Source organism: Ctenopharyngodon idella, chromosome 15, assembly GCF_019924925.1.
Source record: "Ctenopharyngodon idella isolate HZGC_01 chromosome 15, HZGC01, whole genome shotgun sequence".
In the NCBI taxonomy this organism is placed as follows: Eukaryota; Metazoa; Chordata; class Actinopteri; order Cypriniformes; family Xenocyprididae; genus Ctenopharyngodon; species Ctenopharyngodon idella.
In genome coordinates this window covers 36,804,860-36,832,180 of record NC_067234.1, presented here as the reverse complement: position 1 = coordinate 36,832,180, position 27,321 = coordinate 36,804,860, and the positions used below count along the sequence as shown (strand labels likewise).

Below are 27,321 nucleotides of genomic sequence, written 5' to 3'. Positions count from 1 at the left end.
GTAGATTTGCCATTTTGGGAATAATTGGCTTGCTCTTCCACCTGCATAGATGCTGCTGCTTGCGGATAGCTTCACGTCCTCTTAATATCCAGAAATTCCTCCTCATTTCCGCAAAAACTCTCTCTGGTCCTGGGTGACAGAGCTTGTTATCATAGTCCTGGATCAGCAATTTGGTGCTGAAATGATGAGGATGTAGAAATATGGGGTGGATTACTGATGACTCTAGTCCTTCCGCCCGACGCAGACGGCCACCAACTCTGATGAGCTGACAGGACTCGTCGAATTCTGGTGCAAGGGTGAGTAGCCGACTGGTTGACTGTACAGGCTTCCCAGCTTTGAGTAATCTGTATTCTTCAGGGAAACTGTCAATCTGGGATTTCTGGAGAATTAGTGATTCTGCAGCTAGATAATCTGCAGCTGATGGCTGTTCTGTTCCTTTGAAGTTCTGGACTGTTGCCTCTACTAGCTCCTTCCAGGAGCTGTAGGTATCAGGATTAGGAATGCTCAGGACAGTAACTTCTGTTGAAATGCCACAAAAAATTCCCTTGCGTTGTTCTGCTCTGTCTTCAGGGGGTTGTATAGTAGGAGTTATTGGCCATGATGACTCGGTTTCAAAGAGAAATGATGGTCCTTGGCTCCATCTGTTGGTCAATGACAGGTCTTTGAGGGTTTTACCTCGGGTAAGGTCATCCGCTGGATTCCTATCAGAGTCCACGTACCGCCAGGTACACCTTGCAGTAAGGTCTTGGATTTCAGCTATCCTTGTTCCAACGAATACTTTGAATCTGTATGATTCAGATGTTATCCAAGAGAGTACTGTTGTGGAATCTGTCCACAGGACCACTCTGCTGATTGCCACAGTAAGCTCAGTCTCAAGGAGTTTGGTTAGCTGAGCACCATTCAGGGCTGCGCATAACTCCAGTCGAGGGATGGTATGTCGCCGCTTAGGAGCAACTCTGGACCTGGCCAAGATAAAGGCAAGTTGGACTTGACCTCTGACATTTTCTGTGCGCAGATATGAGACAGACCCATAAGCCTGCTCAGATGCATCGCAGAAGATGTGTATCTGTCTGGTGACCTGGAACTGGTCAGTGTCTAAAGAGACGAAACAACGAGGCGGGGTGATGCTGGCCAAAGCAGGGAGTTCTTCTTCCCAGTCATTCCAGGATTTCAAGAGGTCATTCAGTAGGTTGGGATCATCCCATCCTGTTGAAGGGCTGCAACAGGATATAAATGTTCTGCCAGGCTCAAGGGTTCAGCTGTGAAGGCTTTCTCGATGAGATAGCTTTTAGGAGGTTGAGAGGGTGTTGAGATCCTGAAGGAAACTGCTGTACCATGGAGCTTTGTGATATCTCGTCTTATGGTCCTCAAAGCTAAATTCTCTGACTGCCCTGTGAGGCCTAGTCTTTGAGCTGCAGATGACAGAAGGATTGTGCGCTCTGAACCATCATCGAGCACGGCATATGTGTTTAAGCTCTTTCCCTTGTGTTGCAGGATCACTCTAATGACCTTGAGAAGCACTCGACTGGACCCTTCAGGCCTGTCCATATACAGGGGAGTGTTGGTAGAGCTGACAAGGCAGGTGCCTTCCTTCACTGACTTATCATTCACATCATGGAGGATTTGCAAGTGCCTTCCGTTGCACAAACGACATGGCTTCTTTAAAGTGCACTGCGCAGCTCGATGGGAGCGTCCACACTTCCAACATCTATTATTCGTCTTTATCCACTCAGTCACTTGGTCTTTGGAAACTGCTTGAAAGGACATACACTGGCTCAGGTAGTGGTCTTTGCGGTCACAGTAAGGGCAGAAGGCGTTGCTTCTAGTTGTGCTCTTAGTTGGCTGTAGCAGCTCTGTTGATGATGGTTGATCTGCACCATGGAGGATGGTGATTGGTTGAGATTTCACCTTGGGATCTCTGCGGAAGTCTGTTCTCTCTCTGGCTCTGTCTCTACGAACTCTGTCTCCACCAATGCTTTCAGGAGCTTGACACCATGATTCAAACTTGAGCCACTTAGCAAAGTCAAGGAGTGTGTAAACAATACCTGGCTCGTAACTCGTGTCTTCTGAAAGATGACCGCAGCTCTGGGGGTAGTTTGGTGAGAAGTCGAGCCACGTGAGATCCACACCATAATTCAACCCCTCCTTCTGCGCCCAGTGTCTTAAGGAGACCTGCAAGTGCCTGGATTTGGAGAGAAAAGTGTTCAAAGCCTGCGGTATCTCCAGATTGGATGTCCGGAGAGTCTATAACAGCAGCCATTCTATTTAGAGCGAGTTGGTGAGGTCGCCCGAACCTCTCAGTGAGTGCTGCCATAGTGTCTGAATATGGAGTAATGGAGTTCAAGAATGAATCAGCTATCAGGCGGGCTTCCATTAACTTCAAGTGGTCAACTAGAACCTGGGACTTAAAGAGTTCAGTTGCGTCCTCTGGCAACAGATTTCCCAAGGCTAGCTTAAGGTGGGCGAGTTCACCTGGGTCTCGGCGGGTAAAGTCCGGTATAGATGGCTGCGGAACTCTGTACGTTGTCTCCTGTCTAGTCATTTTCATCTGCCACCCAGGTTGGTTTGCTGGTAACCCGTATGGCTGGGTGGAATAGTGCGAAGTAGGCATGGAGAGGGTAGAGGCTGACCTGTCCATTTCTGGCTGCTGTCGACCCAGGTAATGTCTGTAGGGGTCAGGCGAGCTTAAAGGAACATGGGCTGATACTCTGCCAATAGCAGGGATGTCATTGTAATGACGTCAAACTGGAGGAGGAGCGTGATGTGCTTCATTGTCTGTATCATAAGGGTTTGTACTCTTTGGAGTGGGAATTCTCTGTGGTGCTGGTACTGGATGAGCACGGGGTGCTACTTTTGGGACAGGTGTTTCTGACTCCCTGTATATAGTTCTAGGTGAGGGCACCGGAGGTGTTGGGGATACATGCTGTTGTTTGGGAGCAGGAGATTTGACTTGACTGGCTCCTCGTTAACATGTCTTGCATAACTTGTTGGATTTATGTCAGTCGTCTGATCTCCTCTCTCATTGATAATTGAGATTGACGAAGCTCTCTATTCTCTCTTTCAAGGTCATGCACTGTCTTGTGAAGATCCAGAGGTAAGGAATGGGTATTGTCATCTTGTGCACTCCACTGGTCTCTAATGAGGTACCATGGCTCTGTTTGTGGACCTGTTACTTCTAAAGAATCAGGTGTTCCCCCTTCGGCTCCCTCTTCAGAGCTGTAATCTCTGGAACCTTGCATTCTCGTCCATGTGTTTGCTGTGCTGTCTGTGTGAAAGGTACAGTAACTTGAGGTTCCCCTGGATACTGAACTTCGAAATCTTGGAGGTATGTTGGCTGGCAAACTGAACGTTTAGGCCGTGCACCTTGATATTCTTGAGGTTCTGACATCTTGGGTCCAGTGTAAACACTATCCGGCTCGAAGGACCAAATGTGGGAAAGGATTATTTGAACTGTATGTGCACTAGTCCAGGTGGGTTTGTGTTCACACTGGTGTGTCGGTAAGGACACCTGAGGCAGGATTCAGTTTCCAGATTTTAATAAGTGATTAAGGATTGACAGCAATTGACAGCACAGTCAGACCACAGGGCATTTCTTATTTAGGCACAGGTTGTGGACATTTGTATGGATGTGGTCTGAAATTAACAAAGAATTAAAGATAACAATCAGTAGACAGTAATGACAATAAATCGTCATAATCGGCAAGAACAATCACATAGTCACTTTACAAACATAAATAAAGAGTCTCCCATTAAAGTATAGCAAAGCACACTTGTCTTTGCTAAATGTCCACTTCATAGAAATTTATCGTTAATGTTCAGCCTCAGAACACTTGATGCTTCTCTCTCTTTAGCGAGCGATCACTGACTAACGTCACACAGTAACAAGTGTGCTTATTGGCTGTGACTCCTTATCACTGTATGTCCTATGCCTTCCCTATTCTACTTACGGAACTAACGGAGTGGCAGTTACATTTTTTTCCGTAAGTAGAATAGGGAAGGTGTAGGACATACAGCGTAAGCTTTTTGAAGAATACGAAAGTACGGTTTTGGCGGAAGCACTTGGAAGGCGATCTTTTGTTTATATAAAGCATATACATTTACATTTTTTTCCGAAAATGACCGATCGTTTTGCTAGATAAGACCCTTATTCCTCGTCTGGTATCGTTTAAAGCCCTTTGAAGCTGCACTGAAACTGTAATTTTGACCTTCAACTGTTTGGAGGCCACTGAAGTCCATTACAAGGAGAATAATCCTGGAATGTCTTCATCAAAAACCTTAATTTCTTTTTGACTGAAGAAAGAAAGACACAAACATCTTGGGTGACATGGGGGTAAATTATCAGGAAAATTTTATATGAAAGTGAACTAATCCTTTAACAATTACAATACGCGCTTAAACCCCTAAATATATAAAGCAGGAGTACTCAACAGGCCACATCCGGCCCCTCAGCATTAAATTTGTGGCCCGCATCATGCTACATATAAATGTATTTTTATTATTAGTTGCGTTCAAAATTAGCATGAATATTACTTCGTTTTTTTACATGTACACTAGGGTAGGCGTAGGCCTACAGTGCGCGTGACACTGTAATCATCAGCAGACAACGCACATAGTGTACGCGCGCAGCACAGCTTTTCTAACCGCAAAGAACAATATAGACTGAAGGCACTTTGCACGCACACATTGAATAGTTTTTGCACTAATTTAGTTTGTCCACAAGGTGTCAGCACTGAAACAGGCTGTTGTTTCAGTATGAAAAGAAACGGAGAAGACAGAACAAGAGTAACAACAAACACAATAGCCGACCGTGTTGAAGAGCGCTCGTGTGAGGGGATTAAAAGATATCAGTAACTCTATTTTAAACGAGTACAAAGACATTTTATTGTAACTATTTGAGCGAAAAAAGACTAGACAAGCATGAATCTCTCTAGTGCGCATGTGTCGAGCACAAAGGCTCAAGACTGTGCGCGCAAGTAAAAAATGAAATAACCTTATTTTTCCATCATGTAATGCAGTTGACACTCAAACTTTGCAGTGTGTAAGTTGCCGATAGTCCTCTTAGCAGCATGAAAAACAAAACTTTTATTCTTAATGTCAATGTGTTATAAACAGAAAGCAAGCAGAGAGCGCTCCTATTACAGATCTGTCGTCACATCATTGAGCTAAAGGAGAATATCTTATTTATCTTGTTTACAACGTTGGTTATAATTAGAGAATTCATGAGATTGTGATTGAACAAAAAAGAAAAAAAAATTTTTTTTGATTCTGACCAAATTAAAAGGTAGTAAATAATAATAATACAAATAATAAAACCTTTGAGCGACCCTGAGTATAAATAGGCGCAATAAAAAGACTATAAAAAAGTGCAATGTTTTCGTCTTACTGACAAACTGTCTCATCAGCCAGTAAACAACAGCCAGACCTGAAATTTCACTATGAATAAGGACTTCTTTTCATCAGTTCTTGTTGTTCTTTATGCATTTGTACATTAAAAATACAGCAAGACAAGCTATTAATCCTTTTTTTTAAATGCCATTTATCATGTTCAGTGACACTTTAAATGTTTATTTCTCATTAAACCATGCATAAAAACATTTTGATTATTAATGTGTATATGACTTGCTTATGAATTTATCGCTTTGTCAAGACTAAATAAGAAATTAAAATGTTACAAAAATACATACTTTCTTTGTTCTTGGCACTTTTTTTCTGTTCCAAAAGGATAGTTTGGTTTTGCAGCCGTAGTCATGTCAAGACGCATAGTTATTATTTGCCGCACTGCATGATGTCGGAGTCCAAAACAGTTACTGAATAAATATAAATCATTATTTGAAAAAAATTCCACATGACTCTGCAAATGTTTAGTAGACACCGCACATATATTTGCATGTTGTGAAGAAATATTTACATTATGGTAAATTACTGTCATATTTATTTTATATAGTGATGAGCAAGGGGGCCCCTGGTGGTTTGGGCGCCCTACACAACTTGTGTAGTTTTTGTGTATAGAGAGGATCGGCTCTGCTCCTCAGTAACATGATACCACAGGACTGAGAGTCACACTGAAATACACACTTTTTACACACAATCAATGTTTCAATCACTTGACTTTAAACAGATTCAGGCTCAACACAAATGAGAAATGAAGAACATGCTGGATTAATTCTCACTGTTCATCACGTTCATCTTTCTGCACTGACTTTCTAAAGTATTGTTTTTAATTTAGTAAAAAAAAAAAAAAAACACACAGCTCTGAGACATTTTAGATCTCAGTGATTTTTCACACATATTGATTTGTGCTTTAAGTTTGTACTTTCTCTTTAATAAAGGATTCACTGTTAAACTGATCTGATCTGATCTGAGAGAGTGAAGAGTGTGTCTTTGTTCTCTACAGGTTGAGATATTGTGGCATCACAGACAAAGGTTGTGCTGCTCTGACTTCAGCTCTGAGATCAAACCCCTCACAGCTGAAAGAACTGGATCTGTCTGAGAATAAAATAAGAAAATCAATAAATCTGCTGTCTGATGTACTACAGGATCCTCACTGCAAACTGCAGAAACTGTGGTAAAATCCTCTCTCTGATATTCACATGTCTTTGTCCAGTGAAATGTGTCCTTTAATGTAAATTCTAAAACTAAAATCAACTTGTAAAATAAATGCTCACTAAACACGTTAAATCTCAGCACAAGTGATGATTAATACTCCTTCACCTGCTCTTCTCATATAATTTTCATCTTATTTTGTTCTTGTTCTGAAATCATCTCAGCTCATTGTGTTCTCACAGATGTCATAAAGCATGGCATGAATTTAACTGTGAAATACAGTGTAGAGCTGTAGCCTGGAGGTAAATGGGTGATGATCTGGAGGAACATGATCTTAATGCATGTGAAGGCAATAGTTCTTACTTTGTACATTAGGACAGTGAATATCTCTATTGAGTTCACCACATTTCTATTCAGTTTATAAGCTGCCAGATGAGACCAAACATGACACAATTATGTGTTTGATCACAAGAGTTAATAAATGATATGTAATGGAAACACGTGGATCCTGTGAAGCAAATGTCCTCCTGTAGGAGTGTATTAAAGGTGCAAGAGACTGTTTCTCCAGTCAGAACCGTCCTTATATCACTATGAAACAATATCTCACATTCAACTCTGTGTGTCTGTTCAGTCCTGAAGCACATGACAGTTTCAGTATGTGGCAATGCTTGTCATTATATCTCCTCTCCTGATTTGAGACCAGAGTGAATAACAAACTACAGACACTGTTCTTTTCAGGTTGAGTTATTGTGGTGTCACAGATGAAGGTTGTGCTGCTCTGACTTCAGCTCTGAGATCAAACCCCTCACACCTGAGAGATCTGGATCTGTCTGAGAATAAAATAGGAAAATCAGTGAATCTGCTGTCTGATGTACTACAGGATCCTCACTGTAAACTGGAGATACTGAGGTAAGATCATATTTGACTCTCACACATGAATCACAATGTAAAGTATATTTGAAGTGTTCAGTCTCTTTCTGCTGCTGATTGAGCTTGTAATGATTGAACACATGATCTGCTCCTCAGTGTTGGGATGGTTGTTGTTGCAGCACGGACTGTATTCAGTGTGACACCAGTCGTCTTATGTTGTTTGCATCTGATAGTACAGACCGGGTTTGTTGTGTTCAATAAAGTCAAGTGTATGCAACTATATTGGCGTTAACCGTCCATTCTATTGATAATAGAGGATAGAATGAAACATGGTGGCAGCGGTGCTTTGTGAAAAGTAAAAGCACAGAGATTAGCAGACACAACGGAAAACACCGGCTGAGTATGGTAGAGAGAGCGGAGAGCTCAGGTGCAGCGTGGATGGAGAATGCACTGGGACTGAGACCGCAACAAGCCCTTTGCCTAGACTCAACTAATCTGGTGAAATCATGGAAATTGTGGAAAGAAGAGTTCATGCTGCATATGGATCTTACTTTGGCAGACGCTGGTGAAGCCGTGAAACTTAAAGTTTTCAGTTATCTCATTGGGAAGAGAGCTGTGCGAGACCCTGATCCCCACCTCGTCACCAGATCGGACAGTAAGCAGATTAATAAGTGCATTGGATGACCACTGCAGTCCAAAAGTGAACGAGACAGTTGAAAGGTACCGTTTTTTTGTCAGAAATCAGGGCTCTGATGAGAACATTGACAAATATGTGATGGACTTAAGAATGCTCGCCAGTATGTGCAATTTCGGCCAGATCAAAGACTCTCTGATCCGCGATAGAATTGTTTGTGGCATATCCAGCTCTGTTTTGAGAGAGAGACTTTTAAGGGAGCAGGATTTGAGTTTGGAAAAATGTGTGCAAATCTGCAGGGCAACAGAGCTGTCGCGGGAAAACAAAAGAATGATTGAAGGACGAGTGACAGAGGAAGTGCAAGCTGTAAAACAGGCTGTGAGAAAAGGGAAAAGTAAGAGCGCTGTAAACTGCAAGTTTTGCAGGAAAATGCATGAGAGAAATAAACAGAAATGTCCTGCATATGGGAAAAAGTGCAAAAAATGTGGAAAAGACAATCATTTTGCCACAATGTGCAGAACTAAAATGCAGAAAGAAAAAACGGTGCATACTATTACTGAGTCAGATGACGAAAATTATGAGGACATCTTGTGTGTAACAGTAGAGACAGTGAACACTGTGACGAAGGATAAACAGAGGCCACCCTCAAAACTCTTTGCTGCCATGCTCCTGGGAAAAGAACAGGTAAAGTTTCAGTTAGATTGTGGAGCCAGCTGTAACAACATACCTGTCAACCTGTTAAACCTAGCCACACAAATTGAAAAGACTGAGCAAGTGCTGGTGATGTACAATAAAAGCACACTGCAGCCATTGGGGAAATGTAAAGTTAAACTGGGAAATCCGAGAAACAAGAAACTGTACCGATTAGAATTCATGGTTGTAGATGAGGAGTCCGCAGTGCTGCTACTGGGCAGCAGGGCAGTACAAGCCATGAATCTAGTGAAAGTTCAGTGTGAAAACATAATGGCTGTGGATAGCATTGTCACCAAAGAGACCAGGAAAGATGAAATGTGGAGCATGGATAATATCAGAAAAGACTATGCTGATGTGTTCCAGGGAGACGGATGTCTGGAGAGTGCGTATAAGATAGAAGCAGACCCCAAAGTAACTCCAGTGAAACTGCCGAAGAGAAGGGTCCCTGTGGCAATGATGTCACCACTTAAAGCAGAGCTGAGTGATCTTCAATGAAGAGGGATCATCACACCAATAGACTGTAGCACAGAGTGGATTAGCAGTCTTGTTATTGTTAAGAAGCCATCAGGAAACCTCAGGATATGCATAGATCCAAGACCACTCAACAGAGCTCTGAAAAGATGGCACTTTCCTCTGCCGACAATAGACGAAATACTGCCAGACTTGTCAAGGGCAAAAGTTTTCACTGTGTGTGACGTCAAAAATGGATTTTGGCATGTGACCCTAGATGAGGAATCGAGTTACATGACCACATTTGCCACACCGTATGGGCATCAGCCCTGCACCTGAGGTGTTTCAAAGAAAACTCAGTCAAGCTCTGGAAGGATTGCAAGGTATATATGTCATAGCTGATGACATCCTCATCACAGGAGAGGGTGAGACATAAGAATTAGCAAACCAAGACCATGACGACAAACTGAGAGCACTGTTGACTAGATGTAGAGAAAAGAACATCAAACTGAATGCAGGGAAATTTCAACTGAGGAAAAGCGAGGTTCCATACGTCGGACATTTACTTACCGCAGATGGGCTCAGAGTGGATCCTGAAAAGGCATGAGCGGTCAGAGACATGCCACGTCCAACAGATATCAAGGGTGTCCAAAGGCTCCTGGGCATGGTAAACTATCTCTCGAAATTCTGTGACCACCTGTCAGATGGCTGTGAGATACTGAGGCAGCTAACTCATAAAGACAGTATCTGGGAATGGTCAGATGCGCATGAGCAAGCATTCACATGGCTCAAAGATGCCATCAACAAAGCCCCAATTCTCAAATATTACAACCCAAATGAACCACTGACACACGCGTTGGAAACTGGGTTAGGGGCCACTTTACTTCAGAAGGGGGCACCAGTTGCTTATGGAAGTCGGGCACTGACTCAGACAGAAAGGGGTTATGCCCAGATAGAGAAAGAATGTTTGGCCATTGTCTTCGGTATGGAAAAATTCCATCAGTATACGTACGGGTGCAAAGTAACTGTACACTCTGACCATAAGCCACTGGAAAACATAGTAAGAAAACCCCTGCTAAACACCCCGAAACGCCTGCAAAGAATGTTACTTAGACTACAGAGATATGACATCGAAGTCAATTACATCCCAGGGAAGGACATGTTGCTAGCTGACACACTGGGCCGCTCATATTTACCTGAACATGCATCAGAGAGTTCAGTAGAAATGGAGATTGAAAGCATAAACATGGTCCAGCATGTACATATAGAAGAAGAAAGACTCCAAGCCATCAGAGAGGAAACAAGTAAAGACAGAAAATTGTAGACACTGATCAGATTCATCCAAGAAGGTTAGCAAATGAACAAAAAAGACTTGCCAAATGACATTGTACATTTCCACTCTTTTTAGGAGGAACTGAGTGTGCAGAGTGGAATTGTCTTTAGGGGGGAGAGAGTTTTAATCCCAGACGCACTCAGAGGTGACATTGTTCAGCGCATTCACTCCTCACATTTGGGCATAGAGGGATGCCTAAGAAGGGCAAGAGAATGTGTTTATTGGTTGGGGATGAATGATCAGATAAAGACATTCATAGAAAAATGTGACATCTGCAGATCTATGGATGTGAAACAGCAGAAGGAGACTTTGTGGTCTCACAAACTACCAAGTAACCCATGGTCTAAGGTGGGGACAGATATATTCACTTTAGACAACAGAAACTACCTGATCACCATTGATTACCTTTCTGGGAGCTGGACTACTTACCTGACACACAATCCACCACGGTCATCCATAAGCTGAAATCCCATTTCGCAAGACACAGTATCCCAGATGTTGTTATCTCGGATAACAGCCCACAATACGCATCAGAAGATTTCAAAAGGTGAATTTAAACACAAGACATCCTCACCAGCCTACTCACAAAGCAACGGGATGGCAGAATCAGCAGTAAAGACTGAAAAACGGCTGTTGAAAAAAGCAAAAGCTGATGGGAAGGATCCATACCTCGCCATGCTTGATCAGAGAAACACACCATTGCAAGGGATCAAAGCAAGCTGAGCACAGCGATTGTTCAGTAGGAGAACCAGAACTCTGATACCCATGCATGACAACCTGCTGCAACTGAAGGTAATTCACACTCGACAAGGACAGATTGAAAACAAGAACCGTCAGGCTGCATATTATAACAGACATGCAAAGGATCTAGATCCTCTGAAACAAGGAGACAGACTCCATGTCCAGCTAGAGGAACATAACAAAACGTGGAGAAAAGCGACAGTTGTGAAACCTGTGGACTACAGGTCTTATGACGTCCAGCTCGACTCAAGGAACATTCTGAGGAGAAAGGACAGAACCACAGTAGTGGAAATAACAGAGACTTGTCAGCCTGCAGAGGTGAACAGAGACCGTGTGACAGGCTCAAAACTAAGCACAGACAGTCCTGTTGTTTCTATTACAAAGTCTGGAAGAAAAGTGATCAGACCTCACTACCTTAAAGATTATGTACAGTAACCCATTAATACTTACCTCCATGCTCCGGGGGATTTAGTTGGTATATTTGTTCGCCCACAGTTAGTTTGTATTCATATGTGCCAACTGAAAAAAAAAAGGGGGGAACAGATAAACAGTAAAGGTAACACTTTATTTTGTTATAAGAGTTTATTAATTGAAGGGAATATGTATTAGAATGCATTAAGGAGACATTACAAATTCCGTCTTACTGAAATTGCAATGTTAATACATTAAGAATTTTGTATTGTGTAATTTTCAGTCAATGCAAAGTATATGTGAATGTATACATGCTGTTCTGAGTTGTGATCGAATTGTCTCTTAGGTTGTAAGTTACTTGAAAAAAAAAAAAAAAGAGAGAGAGAAAGGATGTTGGGATGGTTGTTGTTGCAGCACGGACTGTATTCAGTGTGACACCAGTCGTCTTATGTTGTTTGCATCTGATAGTACAGACCGGTTTGTTGTGTTCAATAAAGTTAAGTGTACGCAACTATATTGGCGTTAACCGTCCATTCTATTGATAATAGAGGATAGAATGAAACACTCAGCAGTGCTGATCCTACACTTCTGGGGGAACTAAGCAAAACTTTGTGAAGGGGCCCCTGTCAGTGAATTCTTAACCCCAAATTTCTATTCTATTCTCTTAACTTGAGTAATAATTACAATGATTTTCAGTATGCAAGCTGCACTGTCAGTTTTCTATATTAATGGAATTAAAACATAACTGCAAGTTATGAAAAATATATATAAATATGTAAAGGGAAACACACACAGTTTCTGCCAATCTCATGTTAAACTTAAGTACCTATAGAGTAGTATAGCATCCTTCATATCGCCGAAAATCTTTAGTTTTATCATATTTATAAAAGATACATACGCTGTACCGAGTCTTTCCGAAAACAGCTGAGCGCCTGGAGGCGTGTCGTGTGAGCGGAGATAGAGTGACGAGCACACGCAGCTTTTGTGTAGAGATCGTCTGCAAGCTATCAATGGTCAGCTAAATTTAAACACACACAATACACCATCGCATTATCCATGTATAACTTTTGAATCACTATAATGAATATAGCGTATAGTGAATGATGAATAATAAATTTATGAATTCACTACGTTTGTGTTGTTTACATTATATGCACTTAGGCGCCCATTCATAGTTTTCAGTCACATGAAAACTATCAATTGCCAACAAAACAGACATTTAAAGCAGTTTTACTCACCACCTGTGGTTCCGACTCATGACCGGGATCATTATCTGATATACGATCTGTAAATCCAGCGTAGAACTGGGCCTTGTTTATAAAACCATAAGCGCCGATCCTGAGGGCTCGAGCAGCCACGGAAAAACACAAGATATTCTCCATTCATTTTAACCAATAAAAAAGTGATTAAAACTATCAGTTTCTATGGTTATTTTAATAACAAATATCAAGAGCGTATCAATGTAATGCTTGAGCACAAATCTCTCAGCTCCACTTTGTTCTTTGGGAAGCAAGGTTATATTTCCCTCACAACCAAAAACACACTTCTTTGGTGACATTGTTGATTTCGTGGTCTAAAAACAAAGTGACAAATCTTTCTCGAGCAAGTCTTGTGCAGCGCTGCTGATGACTTCTGTAAAGCCGAACGAAGCACGTTGATGGGCGTGCTCTTGCTCTCTCGCTCTGGTCGACGTGTGCGTGTGCGCTCTTCCGGAAGAAGTGTCCGTATAAGGAATTCCGACCATTCTGATGTCACACAGGCACATACTTAAAAAAAAGACCCTGGAGTTCGTGAGGATTTGGAAGAGTATTTTTGGCACAGAAATACTCCGTCATATGTCCAACTCGTGTTTTGAAACTTTGGCCAATTTTAGCACGAGAATCCAACTCTTTAACAGTGTAAATAAGTCAGAATGCATGAAATAGCATTATCCCCCCCCCAAATAAGTAATTTAAAAAATACATACTTTCTTTGTTCTTGACACTTTTTTTTCTGTTCCAGAAGGATAGTTTGGTTTTGCAGCCGTAGCCATGTCAAGACACACTTTTCACACACAATCAACAATTCAGTCTCTTGACTTTAAACAGATTCAAGCTAAACACAAATGAAAAATTAAGAATGTGCAAGATTCATTCTCACAGTTCATCTCTCTGCGTCGACTTTCTAAAGTATTGTTTTTAATTTTGTAAAATCTGACACACACACACACACACACACACACACACACACACAGCTCTGTAAAATTTCAGATCTCAGTGATTTCTCACATATTAATTTGTACTTTAAGGTTGTACTTTCTCTTTAATAATGGGTTCACTGCTAATCTGATCTGATCAGATCTGAGAGAGTGAAGACTGTGTCATTGTTCTCTACAGGTTGATGGATTGTGGAGTTACAGATGAAGGTTGTGCTGCTCTGACTTCAGCTCTGAGATCAAACCCCTCACACCTGAGACAACTGGATCTGTCAAGGAATAAACTAGGAAATTTGGGAGTCACGCTGCTGTCTGCTGTACTGGAGGATCCTCACTGTAAACTGGAGATACTGAGGTAAGATCATCTCTCTGATATTCACACGTCTTTGTCCTCAGTAAAACGTCAAGTCAAGTCAAGTCACCTTTATTTATATAGCGCTTTTAACAATGTAGATTGTGTCAAAGCAGCTTTACAGTAATAACTGGTATATAATTTTGGCTGCACAGCAGCTCTTAAAGAAAATGGTGTCATTATCCATCTTAAGTAAATTCAGTATTGATTCATTCTGATGTAAGAATCAATAGTTATTAATTTAGTTAATTTATCTAAATCAGCACTGGAGTAAACAGTGATGACATCATCCATCTCAGTTCAGTTTGCATACAATGGTGTCAATGCAGGCAGATCAAAACACTGTTGAATATCAAATGTCAAGTGTCCCCAACTAAGCAAGCCAAAGGCGAAAGCGGCAAGGAACCCAAACTCCAACAGGTGACATCAGGTGGCAAACAGGTGTTTGGGAGAAACCAGGCTCAGTTGGGGGGCCAGTTCTCCTCTGGCTAACAGCGAACAGTGCTTTATGATAGCTGCCTGAATCATAATAAGTCTGATGGGACCGCAACAGTCAAAGTATTTATTCCAGTTCCATCCAGTTGAGGATCGTATTCATCATGCCGGTATGGACGGTTTGTTGAGGAACTGTGCCACTGGCTGTCTTGTCGATGAGGCCTTCACAGTGGATGATCTAGTTGACTAAATCTCTGCTGACACTTCAGGGCTGCGTTGTGGTTGTGTCAAGGCGCAGGTCCTCGATCTCACCTGGATACGGCCCGGATCCGGCTGACTACGGTAAACCTCGGGACAAACAGAGAGACTAATATTAGCATAGATGCCATTCTTCTTCTGACGTAACGAGTACATCTGGTGTTATAGGAAGTGTTCCCGGTTCCGGCTGACCTAATTTATGCAGCCTAACAATCCTTTAATGGATTTAAAACATAAATTGATAATGTGTTATGTGTATGCCAGGTTAAAGAGATGCGTTTTTAGTCTAGATTTAAACTGACAGTGTCTGCTTCCCGAACAATGCTAGGAAGATTGTTCCAGAGTTTAAGTGCCAAATAGGAGAAGGATCTACCAGCTGCAGTTGATTTTGATATTCTAGGTATTATCAACTGGCCTGAATTCTGAGATCGCAATAGACGTGAAGGACTATAATGCATTAAGAGCTCGCTCAGGTACTGGGGAGCTAAACTATTTAGTGCTTTGTAAGTAATTAGCAAGATTTTAAAATCTATACGATGTTTAACAGGAAGCCAATGCAGTGTTTACAGAACTGGGCTAATATGGTCATACTTCCTAGTTCTAGTAAGAACTCTATCTGCTGCATTTTGTAGGAGCTGTAGTTTATTTATCAAGCGAGCACGGCAACCACCCAGTATAGCATTACAGTAATCTAGCCTTATTACGTGAAGAAGTTTTTGGTCCAAAAATTAGAATCTCTGTTTTTTTCTGAATGTAGTAGTAGGAAATTACTGGTCATCCAATTTTTTTATATCAGCTATGCATTCCGTTAATTTTGTGAATTGGTAAGTTTCGTCAGGGTGCGAAGAAATATAGAGCTGAGTATCATCAGCGTAACAGTGAAAACTAACGCCATGCTTCCTAATGATATCTCCCAAGGGTAGCATGTACAGAGTGAAAAGCAATGGTCCTAGTACTGAGCCTTGCGGTACTCCATATTGAACTTGTCATCGATATGACATCTCTTCGTTTACTACTACAAACTGATAACGGTCAGATAAGTATGATTTGAACCATGACAGTGCAATTCCACTAATGCCAACATAATTTTCGAGTCTATTTAAAAGAATGTTGTGATCGATATTGGATCTCAGTGCTGCATTTGACACTAACACTAATAGAGAGATACAACCACGATCTGGTGATAAGAGCAAATCATTAGTAACTCTAATGAGAGCAGTCTCAGTACTATGGTACAGTCTAAATCCTGACTGGAAATCCTCACAGATACCATTTCTTTCTAAAAAGGAACATAGTTGTGATGATACTGCCTTTTCTAGTATTTTTTTTTATAGAAAAGGAAGATTTGAGATCGGCCTGTAATTGACTAATTCTCTAGGATCAAGTTATGTTTTTTTAATAAGAGGTTTAATAATAGACAGCTTAAAGTTTTTGGTATGTGTCCTAGTGATAAAGATGAATTAATGATATTAAGAAGAGGATCTATGACCTCTGGAAGCATCTCTTTCAATAGCTTAGTCAGTATAGGGTCTAACATACATGTTGATTTTGATGATTTAACAAGTTTAGACAATTCTTCCTCTCCTAAAGCAGCGAATTAATTGAATTTTTCCTCAGGGACACTACAATGCACTGTCTGACATGATACTGTAGTCGACGGTTGCATGGCTATAATTTTCTCTCTAATATTGTCAATCTTGCAAGTAAAGAAGTTCATAAAGTCATTACTGCTGTGCTGTTTGGAAACATCAGAAGTTGAAGCTTTATTTCTTGTTAATTTAGGCACTGTGTCAAATAAATACCTAGGGTTTTGTTTATTTTCTTCTAAAATATTTGAAAAATAAGCAGATCTAGCAGTTTTTAAGGCCTTTCTGTACTCAATCATTCTCTCTCTCCACGAAATGCAAAAAACTTCTAGTTTTGTTTTCTCCCAGCTGCGCTCCATTTTTTGCTCCATTTTTTTCCTTGACTAAATGTAGTATACACGAGACTAGATAATGATCTGAGATGTCGTCACTCTGCTGCAGAAATTCAACGGCATCAATATCGATTCCATTTGACAATATTAGATCTAAGGTATGATTACGACAATGAGTGGGTCCTGACACGTGTTGTCTAACACCAATAGAGTTTAGAATGTCTGTAAATGCCAATCCCAATGTGTCTTTATCATTATCTACATGGATATTAAAATCACCAACAACAAGGACTTTATCCGCAGCACCATCACTTTGAAGGAATTATATTTGAAAGACTTTTGAGTAATACTGTAAATATTACTATAAATTACAGCAACACCTCCCCCTTTGCCTTTCTGACGAGGATTGTGTCGATAATCGTAACCTTGAGGGCTAGACTCATTTAAAGTAATGTAATCGTCTGGTTTTAACCAGGTTTCTGTCAAACACAGATTATTGTCTGTGATAATATCATTTACAGTAAGTGCTTTTGAAGAAAGGGATCTAATATTCAGCAACCCAAGCTTTATCATTTGTTTATCAGTATTATCTCTGCTTTTTATTTGTTGAACATCAATTAAATTTTTACCCTTAAATGGGTTTGGAAGTTTTTTGTATTTACTAATTCGGGGCACAGACACAGTCTCTGTGATAATATCTAAGTGAAAGAGTTTCTATGTGCTGTCTGCTCACTGACATGGGCCCCAGTTTGTCATGTTTCAGCTCTAAGACTATGTGCCATATTACTAGAGAGAAGAGCAGCACCATCCCAGGAGGTTTGAATACCATCGCTTTTCAACAGGTCAGGTCTGCCCCAAGAACTTTTCCAATTGTCTATGAAACCTATATTATTCTGCGGACACCATTTAGACAGCCAGCCATTGAGTGATGATAATCTACTAACTATCTCATCACTCTGACGAACAGGAAGGGGACCAGAGCGAATTACTGTTTCTGACATTGTACTTGCGAGTTCACACATCTCTTTAATGTTAATTTTAGTGATCTCCAACTGGCGAAGTCGAACATCATTAGTGCCGACGTGAATAATAATTTTAGAGTATTTACGATTAGCAATAGCCAGCGCTTTTAAATTTGCTTTGATGTTAGGTGCTCTGGCTCCCGGCAGTCATGTGACTATAGTGGCTGGTGTTTCTATTTTCACGTTCCGTGTAATAGAATCGCCAATAACTAGGGCACTTTCAACAGGATTCTCAGTGGGTGCATCACTGAGTGGGAAGAACCTGCTGCCCTGCTGCACAGGCTCTACAGCTGGAACCGAACAATGTACAGAGTTCACTAAGCTAGTCGCATCCAAAACAGTATCTAAAGCCCTTGCATTCTTACTATCCTCGATTAAAGTTTGGATGCGTGTCTCTAATTCTGAGATTTTCTGTCAGCCTGACTATTTCCCTACATTTATGACATATAAAGAAAGCTATACTATGCATGTGACAGGCAGAGCAAGTAACAATAAAAGGAGAGGATGACATGACTCATCGTGTTTGTAGAGTGATCCGACTTACCACAGCTGTTTGATGAAGCCGTAGAAAAAGGAGCGCGCGAGAGAATGATGACAAGTTAACAAGTTTGCGAAATGCAAACGCATTGTAATAGCGATTTAGATTAAAAGATTAAAAGCTAGCGACGTCAGATTAATGTGATAGGCAGTATTAGATATATGGTAATGATAATATAAACAACAATGAAACAATGAAACGTGTCCTTTAATGTAAATTCTAAAACTACAATCAACTTGTAAAATAAATGCTCACTAAACACACTAAATCTCAGCACAAATGATGATTGATACTCCTTCACCTGCACTTCTCTTTTTATTTCCATCTTATTTTCTTTTTGTTCTGAAATCATCTGAGCTCATTATGTTCTCATAGATGTCATAAAGCATGGCATATGTAGTGTTTTCCTATAAATCCTGTTCCATGTTTTCTGGTCATCATCTGATTGTAAAGTAAGTATGTAGGGGAACAAAAAAAAGTGTACGTTTCTTGTCATGTGTCTGTGCAATCTTTCTTTTACCAAACAAAGAAGACACTACAACTTGGTGATGAATGATGAAAGGATTCAAAAGACTGTACATGTGAGTTAGCCACGCACGAACAAAACAAACAAAACAAAAAAAAAAACCTGCTGCTTGTATCGCACAGATTGTGAGATGTCGACTCTCCCACATTTTCCTATGTTCGATTTTCACTCCGAACCCAGCTCAGTCGGCTCGCAAAGGAAAAAATGGCAAAGTTGTTTCGATAACTATCTACAAGCATTCAATGTTGAGGACGACAAGCAGAAAAGAGTTCTCTTACTACATCACGTGGACCCGAGGCGTTTGACATTTTTGATACGCTGCCAGAAACCAAAGAAGACTACGCTACAGTGGTGAGAAAGCTAGAGGCGTATTTCTGTCCAAAAGCCAATCCTGAATATGAAACGTATTTATTCAGACAAGCAAGACAACGTGAAGACGAAACTTTGGACGTGTATCATACAAGATTGAGACGGATGACAACATAATGCGAGTTCATAAATGTGGACAAAGAAATTAACTCACAAATAATTATAAGCTGCAGTTCATCGTGTCTCCGCAAGATGGCACTACGAGATGGCACAATGACACTTCAACAATTGCTAGACGCAGGAAGAGCTCAAGAAACGGCAGACAAACAAGCAGTTGGCATAGAAGAGATGCATGCAAAATCATCCAAATCATTCGTAACATGCAATAAATAAGAAAAGTATAAACAGAGACAAACAGAGAAATTTTAAAACAAAGACTATGTTTGAAAACATGACATGCAACAATTGTGGAGGACATTTTCCACATGATGGAGGGAAAAACCTGTAAAGGCTGCGGAAAGCTGAATCATTTTCAAAAATGCTGCAGATCAACATGCTATGCAAACAATAAGCCAAATCCAGCAAAGCCCAAATTTCAAAAGGTGAAACAAAAAGTGAATACTGTGCATACAGATGATACAGCATGCAAAACACACCTTGAAGCATCAACGAGTTTGGATTAAGACTATGTATATGTCATACACACAGTCCAACATTCGCAACAACCTCAGTCACAAGTGGAGATCGCAGGAATGCCAGTGAAGGTTTTCATCGATTCTGGTGCAAGCGTAAATATTCAATTCAATTCAATTCACATTTATTTGTATAGCGCTTTTCACGATACATAGAATTTCAAAGCAGCTTTACAGAGAATGCTCGTCAATGTTACAATTTAGAGAATGCAGTTAGCTAATAATGTAATAATTTAGGCAATTTAATTTACAATCACTGTTAGCAGTTTAATTGAAGGTAGAAGCAATGAGCTCCTGAAAATAATGTATTACATATTAACAATAATTAGGATATATAGAAATTTGGGAATGTTCATGTTGATCCAGATATTGCGTCATCTGAAGTCTTCGCAGGAGTTGGCGCCGTCTCTTCAAAGGTGTTGGTCATCTGAGATCTTCTTAAGAGGCTGGATCCAAACAGAAGCTGATGTACTCTCTAGTCACCTTGGGACAGGTGCCCTGAGGTAAAACAGAAAAGCAAATGGAGAATAATTAGCATAGCTGCTGTTCATAACATTAAGCAAAGATAGTCATGTGCAATTGATCTGATATGAGATGCATTATGTGAATGCTTGGCTAAAGAGATGCGTCTTTAATCTAGATTTAAACTAGGTGAGCGAGTCTGAGCCCCGAACTTTATCAGGAAGGCTATTCCAGAGTTTAGGAGCCAAATGTGAAAACGCTCTCCCTCCTTTAGTGGACTTAGATATCATAGGTACAACCAGAAGTCCAGAGTTTTGTGATCTTAAAAGATCGTGAAGGATTGTAGGGCAATAGAAGATTGGTTAAGTACACAGGAGCTAAACCATTTAGAGCCTTATAGGTCATTAGCAATACTTTATAATCGATATGGAACTTAATAGGTAACCAGTGTAGAGATAAATATTGTTGATGACACTGCATATCACAAAGTAAAATGCAACGTTGCATTAAAACCATCTGATGCAAAAATCTTTGCATATGGCTCTTCCACTCCACTTCCACTAAAAGGAAAATTTCAAGCCAGAATCAGTTTCAACAGCACAGACACAGCAACCACGTTCTATGTAACTGATGGTTACTCTGGTTCTCTGCTGAGCCACAACACCGCAACAGAACTTGGAATTCTACAAATAGTCAGCACAGTGTCTGACCAACCCGCTGAAGTTCCCACTGTGAATCAATTATTAGAAAAGTATCAAGACCCCTTTCAAGGCATCGGAAACCTGAAAGACTTACACATAGATGAGACTGTAAAGCCTGCAGTGCAGCCACCCCGACGAATTCCATTCCATATCAGAAAGAAAGTAGAACAAGAACTCGAAAAACTTGAACAACAAGGGATCATTGAAAAAGTCAGTGGTCCGACACCCTGGGTATCACCTAGAGTTGTAGCACCAAAACCCAAAAATCCTGACAGTGTGCACATATGTGTGGATTTAAATCATGTATCAGATCATCTCCTGTCGGGGTGATATGACGTTCTCTCTGGATGGCACAATTGGGCATTCGCATAAACGGAGCTGTACTCTTCACGAAACTGGACCTGAATGCTGGGTATCATCAGCTTGAACTACATCCAGTTTCCAGATACATAACAAAATTCATGACTCATGCAGGGCTCTGGAGGTACACTCATTTGAATTTTGGGATTAGTTCAGCTGTCGAGGTGTTTCAAAATACAATCCAGCAGGTCCTTCATGGCATCCCAAACGTCAAAAACATGAGTGACGACATCATAGTCTATGGGAAATCACGAGAGGAGCACAACGCCTGTCTGCAAGCTGTATTCAAGAGACTTAGAGAGAAAAACCTTACCCTCAACAAAGACAAGTGTAAGTACAGCAAAACAAAACTAAATTTCTTTGGATATGTGTTTTTAGACAAAGGAATTTCGGCAGATCCGAAGAAGATAATAGACATTAAGAACCTCCCAGCCCCACAGAATGTGTCTGAATTACGCAGTCTACTCGGAATGACAACGAACTGTTCACGTTTCATTTAAGATTATGCAACAACCACACAGCCACTGCGTGAACTCCTTTAGAAAGACCACACTTGGAATTGGGGGCTGGAACAACAAGCAGCGTTGGGCAAGCTAGAATCTCAACTAATTCAGAATGCTACAATGGCATATTTAGATCCAAAGAAGAGATCCACACTGCTTGTTGATGCAAGCCCGGTTGGTTTTTATGCGATACTAAGTCAGCTGAGCACAGACATTCCCAGTGACAAAGTAATTGCGTATGCCAGTAGAGCACTCGCAGCGCTATTCCGAAACAGAAAGGGAGGCTCTAGCAATATTCTGGTCATGTGAACATTTCCACCTATATCTATATGGTTCACACTTCACAGTCATTATAGACCACAAACCACTGGAGCTCATTTTCAATAACCCTCGAGCATCCTCACCAGCCAGACTTGAATGCTGGAGACTGAGACTGCAACAATACACGTTCACAGTCCAATACAATCCTGGGAAATACAATCTATTCCGTTTACATGTCGAGGCATCCTGTGGATAGACAACACACACACAACTGTTTGGAAAATGCAGAAAGCCACATAAACTTCATAATTGGCAATAGGGATGCACCGATACCATTTTTTAAGGGCCGAGTACGAGTACCGATACTTTTTTTTCTGGTACTCGCCGATACCGATGCCTACATGTTTAAATTTTTTTTTTTGGGGTAATGTAGCAGTTTTCCAATCACAACACAGTGAGACTAATGAATGTAGGACGGTTTCTTTATTATTACTCCAATGAAAAAAGTAATAAGTTTTATGTGCTTGTCACAAACTTAAAGCATAAATTTCACAGTGTCCAATAACCTGCAAAGGGCATAATTACCAAAATCATAATAAAAACAAAATAAAAACAAAAACAAACATCAAGTCTTTTTTAACCTGCCTAGGATGACCAGATATCTCATGGTGGAATACAGGACGAGTGGGCAATATGACCATTATATGAGAAATCTTTTGTTGTTTTATTGACATTAATGACAGACAAATATTTTATTAGGCTACTGTTCTTTAAGCCCAAATCCATGGATGTAATATACTCTGACATATATCCTCTTTTTACCCACCTGTTTACGTCCACTTAAGCCATAACTGACTGTATTTACGTGAGATACTCCACATGATAAACATTTTGACAACTACAGTATGTGTGCATTTGACCATTCAGGCGCAAGGAGAACTGATCGCGCGCTGTCTGAGAGAATTGAGATCGCGCGCAAGAAAGAGAGAGAGCTCGCGTCCAGAGAGTGCTTCTGGGCTGTGTCATTCAGCGCGATTCTGCCTATCCCGCCTTCACATGCAGTTCGCAATGTGTGTGTTGTCATCATTAATTTTGAAGTATTTCCACACCTCTGAGGCTGACATTGTTTCTGCTGCCGCCGCCGGTGTCTCTGTGCACAGAGAATTCAGTCAGTTACGTCACGTGAGGTATCAGTGTTTGGTATCGGGGGTATTTTTACGAGTATGAGTACAAGTACATGAGCATCCCTAATTGACAACACAGTCCCAAAAGCGATGACTTTAGATGAAGTATGAGATGAAACAAAGAAAGACTCTGTCCTACAAACGGTGATAAAAGAGTTGAGAGGAAAAGCCTGGACATATTTGATGCAGACCATGCAAAGCTGAAGGCATTTCATAAGCTGAGACATGAGCTTACAGTTAACTTATCACAAGACATTGTCCTCAGAGGGAATAGACTTGTTTTACCTGCCTCTTTGTATCAAAAAGCCATCCAACTTGCACATGTAGTACACGTGGGTATCGTAAAGACTAAACAGCTGGTAAGAGAAAAGGTATGGTTCCCTGGTATTGATGCAGAAGTGGAAAAAGCTGTGCAAGAATGCATCCATGTCAAGCGGCCATGCTCCAGCATCATACGGAACCCCTTAAGATGTCTGATCTGCCAATGGAGCCATGGTCAGAAGTCTCTGTGGATTTTACTGGTCCATTTTCTTCTGGTTGATTACTTGCTGGTAGTAGTCAACGATCATTCCAGATATCCAGAAGTGGAGATAGTCAAGTCTACAGCAGCTACTGCTGTGATTCCCAAACTGGACAAGATATTCCTGACTTTTGGCATACCCAGCATAGTCAAAACTGATAATAGCCCACCATTCAGTAGTCACTGTTTTGCAGATTTTAGCTTGTATCTTGGTTTCAAACACAAGAAGATAACCCCGTACTGGCCTAAAGCGAACAGAGAAGTAGAATGGTTCATTAAAAATGCTCAAATAGACAGTCATGACCACAAATGCAGAGGGTAAATCGTGGAAGCAGTGCCTGTATAGTTTCCTGAGAAATTATAGAGCAACACCACATGGAACCACCCAAAAACCGCCAGCAGAACTGTTCAGAAGAAAGATCAAGACCACATTACCTTCAAATCCACAGGACAAGCCAAAAACTGACCTCAGCAACACTGATCACATTGCAAAGCAACAAATGAAAAGATGCGCAGATCTTCGGAACAGAGCGAAAGAACCCAGTATCAAGGCAGGTGATGTTGTACTCTGCCAACAACCATTGACAGGAAAGTTGACGACTCCATATGAGGAAAAAAACCCTACAAAGTAATCAAGGTCAAAGTGTCAATGGTGACGGCAAGGAACTCAGGAAGATGCATTACGAGAAATTCCTCATTCTTCAAAAGACTCCCATCTCATCTCACGGTCGAGCAGAACGAAACCTCTGATGACGTCAAAGGGACAAGCTCAAAACTCAGATGTGTCTCAGGACAATATGCCACGAAGCACACGGCACCCTACTGCCAACCTAAAACACTCTGACTTTTCACATACCTCTCAATACTACCTGAGACAAAGTCGCAGGGCACCAAGATATCTGATTGATGAAATGAAAACTGTTGTTTTTCAGCATGCTCCCACTTATGGTCCACAAGTATTAATTTGTTTTGTTAAATGTTCTTGTTTTCAAATTTAGACATGTTAAAAATGATAGCCTGAGGTAACAAGGACCGTAATCTTAGTTTTGGTTTTTCATTTCGTCTCATTATACACAGTATGGTCTATAGTTTTAATTTTGGCCTGTAATTACATCTCCATTTTCGAATAAAGGAGGGATGTAGTGTTCGCCTATAACTCCTGTTCCATGTTTTCTGGTCATCATCTGATTGTGACCTAAGCATGTAAGGGAACAAAAAAAAAGTGTACGTCTTTCTTTTACGAAACAAAGAAGACACTACAGCATGAATTTAACTGAAATACAGTGTAGAGCTGTAGCCTGGAGGTAAATGGGTGATGATCTGGAGGAACGTGATCTCAATGCATGTGAAGGCAATAGTTCCCACATTGTACATTAGGACAGTGGTTCTCAAACTGGGGTATGTGAGGCGACTGTTCATTTAATTATTCCCCACTTTAAAATAACATTAAAACCGAACATGTATTTATTCTATCAGGCACAATTCCGTAAATAGATGACATCCAATCAAAATACCACAACTTTTGTGGTCAAAACTGTCTGCATCCATTTCCACATAAGCAGCGTGCATATGGGTCTGTGTCCGTATAGGTTGTGTGCAGAGTCTGCTGCCTTAGCAAATCGCGCGACATTACTGCCATTCTCGACAATGTACCTGTCACGATTCCTGTCTGTTCCTGGACTACACTTCCCATAATCCTCCCTGCCTGTCACATGCACACTCCATACCAATCATCATTTGCCACATACACCTGTAGCTTGTTATCTGGACTATTTAAGACTCACTCACACACCACCTCATGGCGAAGTCTTGTTTAACCTGTGTTGCAATTCTGAGCGTTTATATCCTGTCTGTCTGTCACCGATCCTGTCTGTTACCGTTTACGATTCTCTGCCGCCTGCCTTTGGACTGTTTGTTGTTATCTAGATTGTGAGTGATATCTGCCTGTCCTGACCGTTGCCTGTATCCTGACCACAATTCTGCCTGTCCCTTGCTGTTCCTGTTTGTTCCCGTTAGACCCTGCCTGTATGACAACGCTCACATTTAATAAAGCTTTGCATATGGATCCCTGCCTGAGTCTAGTTTCGTTACAGTACATGTAGATTTAGCACAAGCATGAAGAACAAATAGCCTGGCACAGAAGGAGGAGCACAGATTCAAACTCTTGTTACAAAACATACCTTTTGTGTGTTCTTGTTTTTAATGTTGATAATATTATACGAGCAAGAATGCAAATCCAAATATCCATACAATTGCAAATGTGACATTGATTTTATACAACAGCTCAACAAACAAAAGGGTAATATTAAGTGATGTTCTTCACAGTATTGTCAGTATTTGCTCTATTTTGCAACAAAATAAATAGTTCCAGTGAAAGCCACAGCAACTACAACACACAGCGGTGTTTCGTGAACGAATCTGTGGCTTTGAACGAATCGTTCGTGATAGTCAATGATTCAATGATTCATTCATAAATACAGCCACTTGCTTCGTTACTGAATGAATGAATGACTTTTTAAGACAGTGACTTACCGCCACCTACTGCCGATTTTAGTATTTAAATGAATCACTTTTCATGTTTTTATTATCGTTGCATATTTCTCTATTTCACTTTTTTTATTTAAAACATTATTAATGTTGTAAAGGTATTTATAAAGAGGAATAAAGATAAAGATTATTCCTCAGGGGGTACTTCACTCTAAAAAATTTGAGAACCACTGCATTAGGACATTGAGTATCTCTATTGAGTTCACCACATTTCTATTCAGTTTATAAGCTGCCAGATGAGACCAAACATGACACAATTATGTGTTTGATCAGAAGAGTTAATAAACGATATGTAATGGAAACACGTGGATCCTGTGAAGCAAATCAAGTCAAGTCACCTTTATTTATATAGCGCTTTTAACAATGCAGATTGTGTCAAAGCAGCTTTACATTGATAGAAGGGAAATAATTTGGGCTGCACAGAAGCTCTTAAAGAAAATGTCATTATCCAGCTTAAGTAAATTCAGTATTGATTCATTCCGTTGTAAAAATCAATAGTTATTAATGTAGTTCACATACAATGGTGTCAATGCAAGCAGGTCAAAAACATTGTTGGATATCAAGTGTCCCCAACTAAGCAAGCCAAAGGCGACAGCAGCAAAGGAACCCAAACTTCATCAGGTGACATCAGATGACAAACAAGTGGTAAAAATGGAGAAAAAAAACCTTGGGAGAAACCAGGCTCAGTCAGGGGGCCAGTTCTCCTCTGGCCAACAGCGAACAGTGTATGATTATGGTTCAGGCAGCGTTACAGGTCATAAGCCCGATTGTGATTGCAACAGTCAAAATTTTTAATCCAGTTCCACGTAGTTGGAGATCATATTCATCACGCCGGTATGGGATGGTTTGTTGGGAATCTGTGCC

At 40.7% G+C, this 27,321-nt stretch overlaps 1 protein-coding gene across 5 annotated transcripts in view; it reads left to right on the top strand.

Moving 5' to 3' along the window:
- Nucleotides 1-27,321, top strand: part of LOC127495151 (NACHT, LRR and PYD domains-containing protein 12-like) — a 105,442-nt gene that overhangs the window by 58,649 nt on the left and 19,472 nt on the right. For 4 of the 5 annotated variants that reach the window (XR_007925072.1, XR_007925074.1, XR_007925073.1 and 1 more), the window contains 3 exons: nucleotides 6,395-6,565; nucleotides 7,282-7,452; nucleotides 14,051-14,224. Coding sequence is in view for 1 of the 5 variants with exons in the window: in XM_051861755.1 (XP_051717715.1) it covers nucleotides 6,395-6,565; nucleotides 7,282-7,452; nucleotides 14,051-14,224 (516 nt within the window). In the remaining 4 variants the exon portion in view is untranslated. The remainder of the gene's footprint in view (nucleotides 1-6,394; nucleotides 6,566-7,281; nucleotides 7,453-14,050; nucleotides 14,225-27,321) is intronic. The other variant, XR_007925075.1, reaches the window with a different exon arrangement.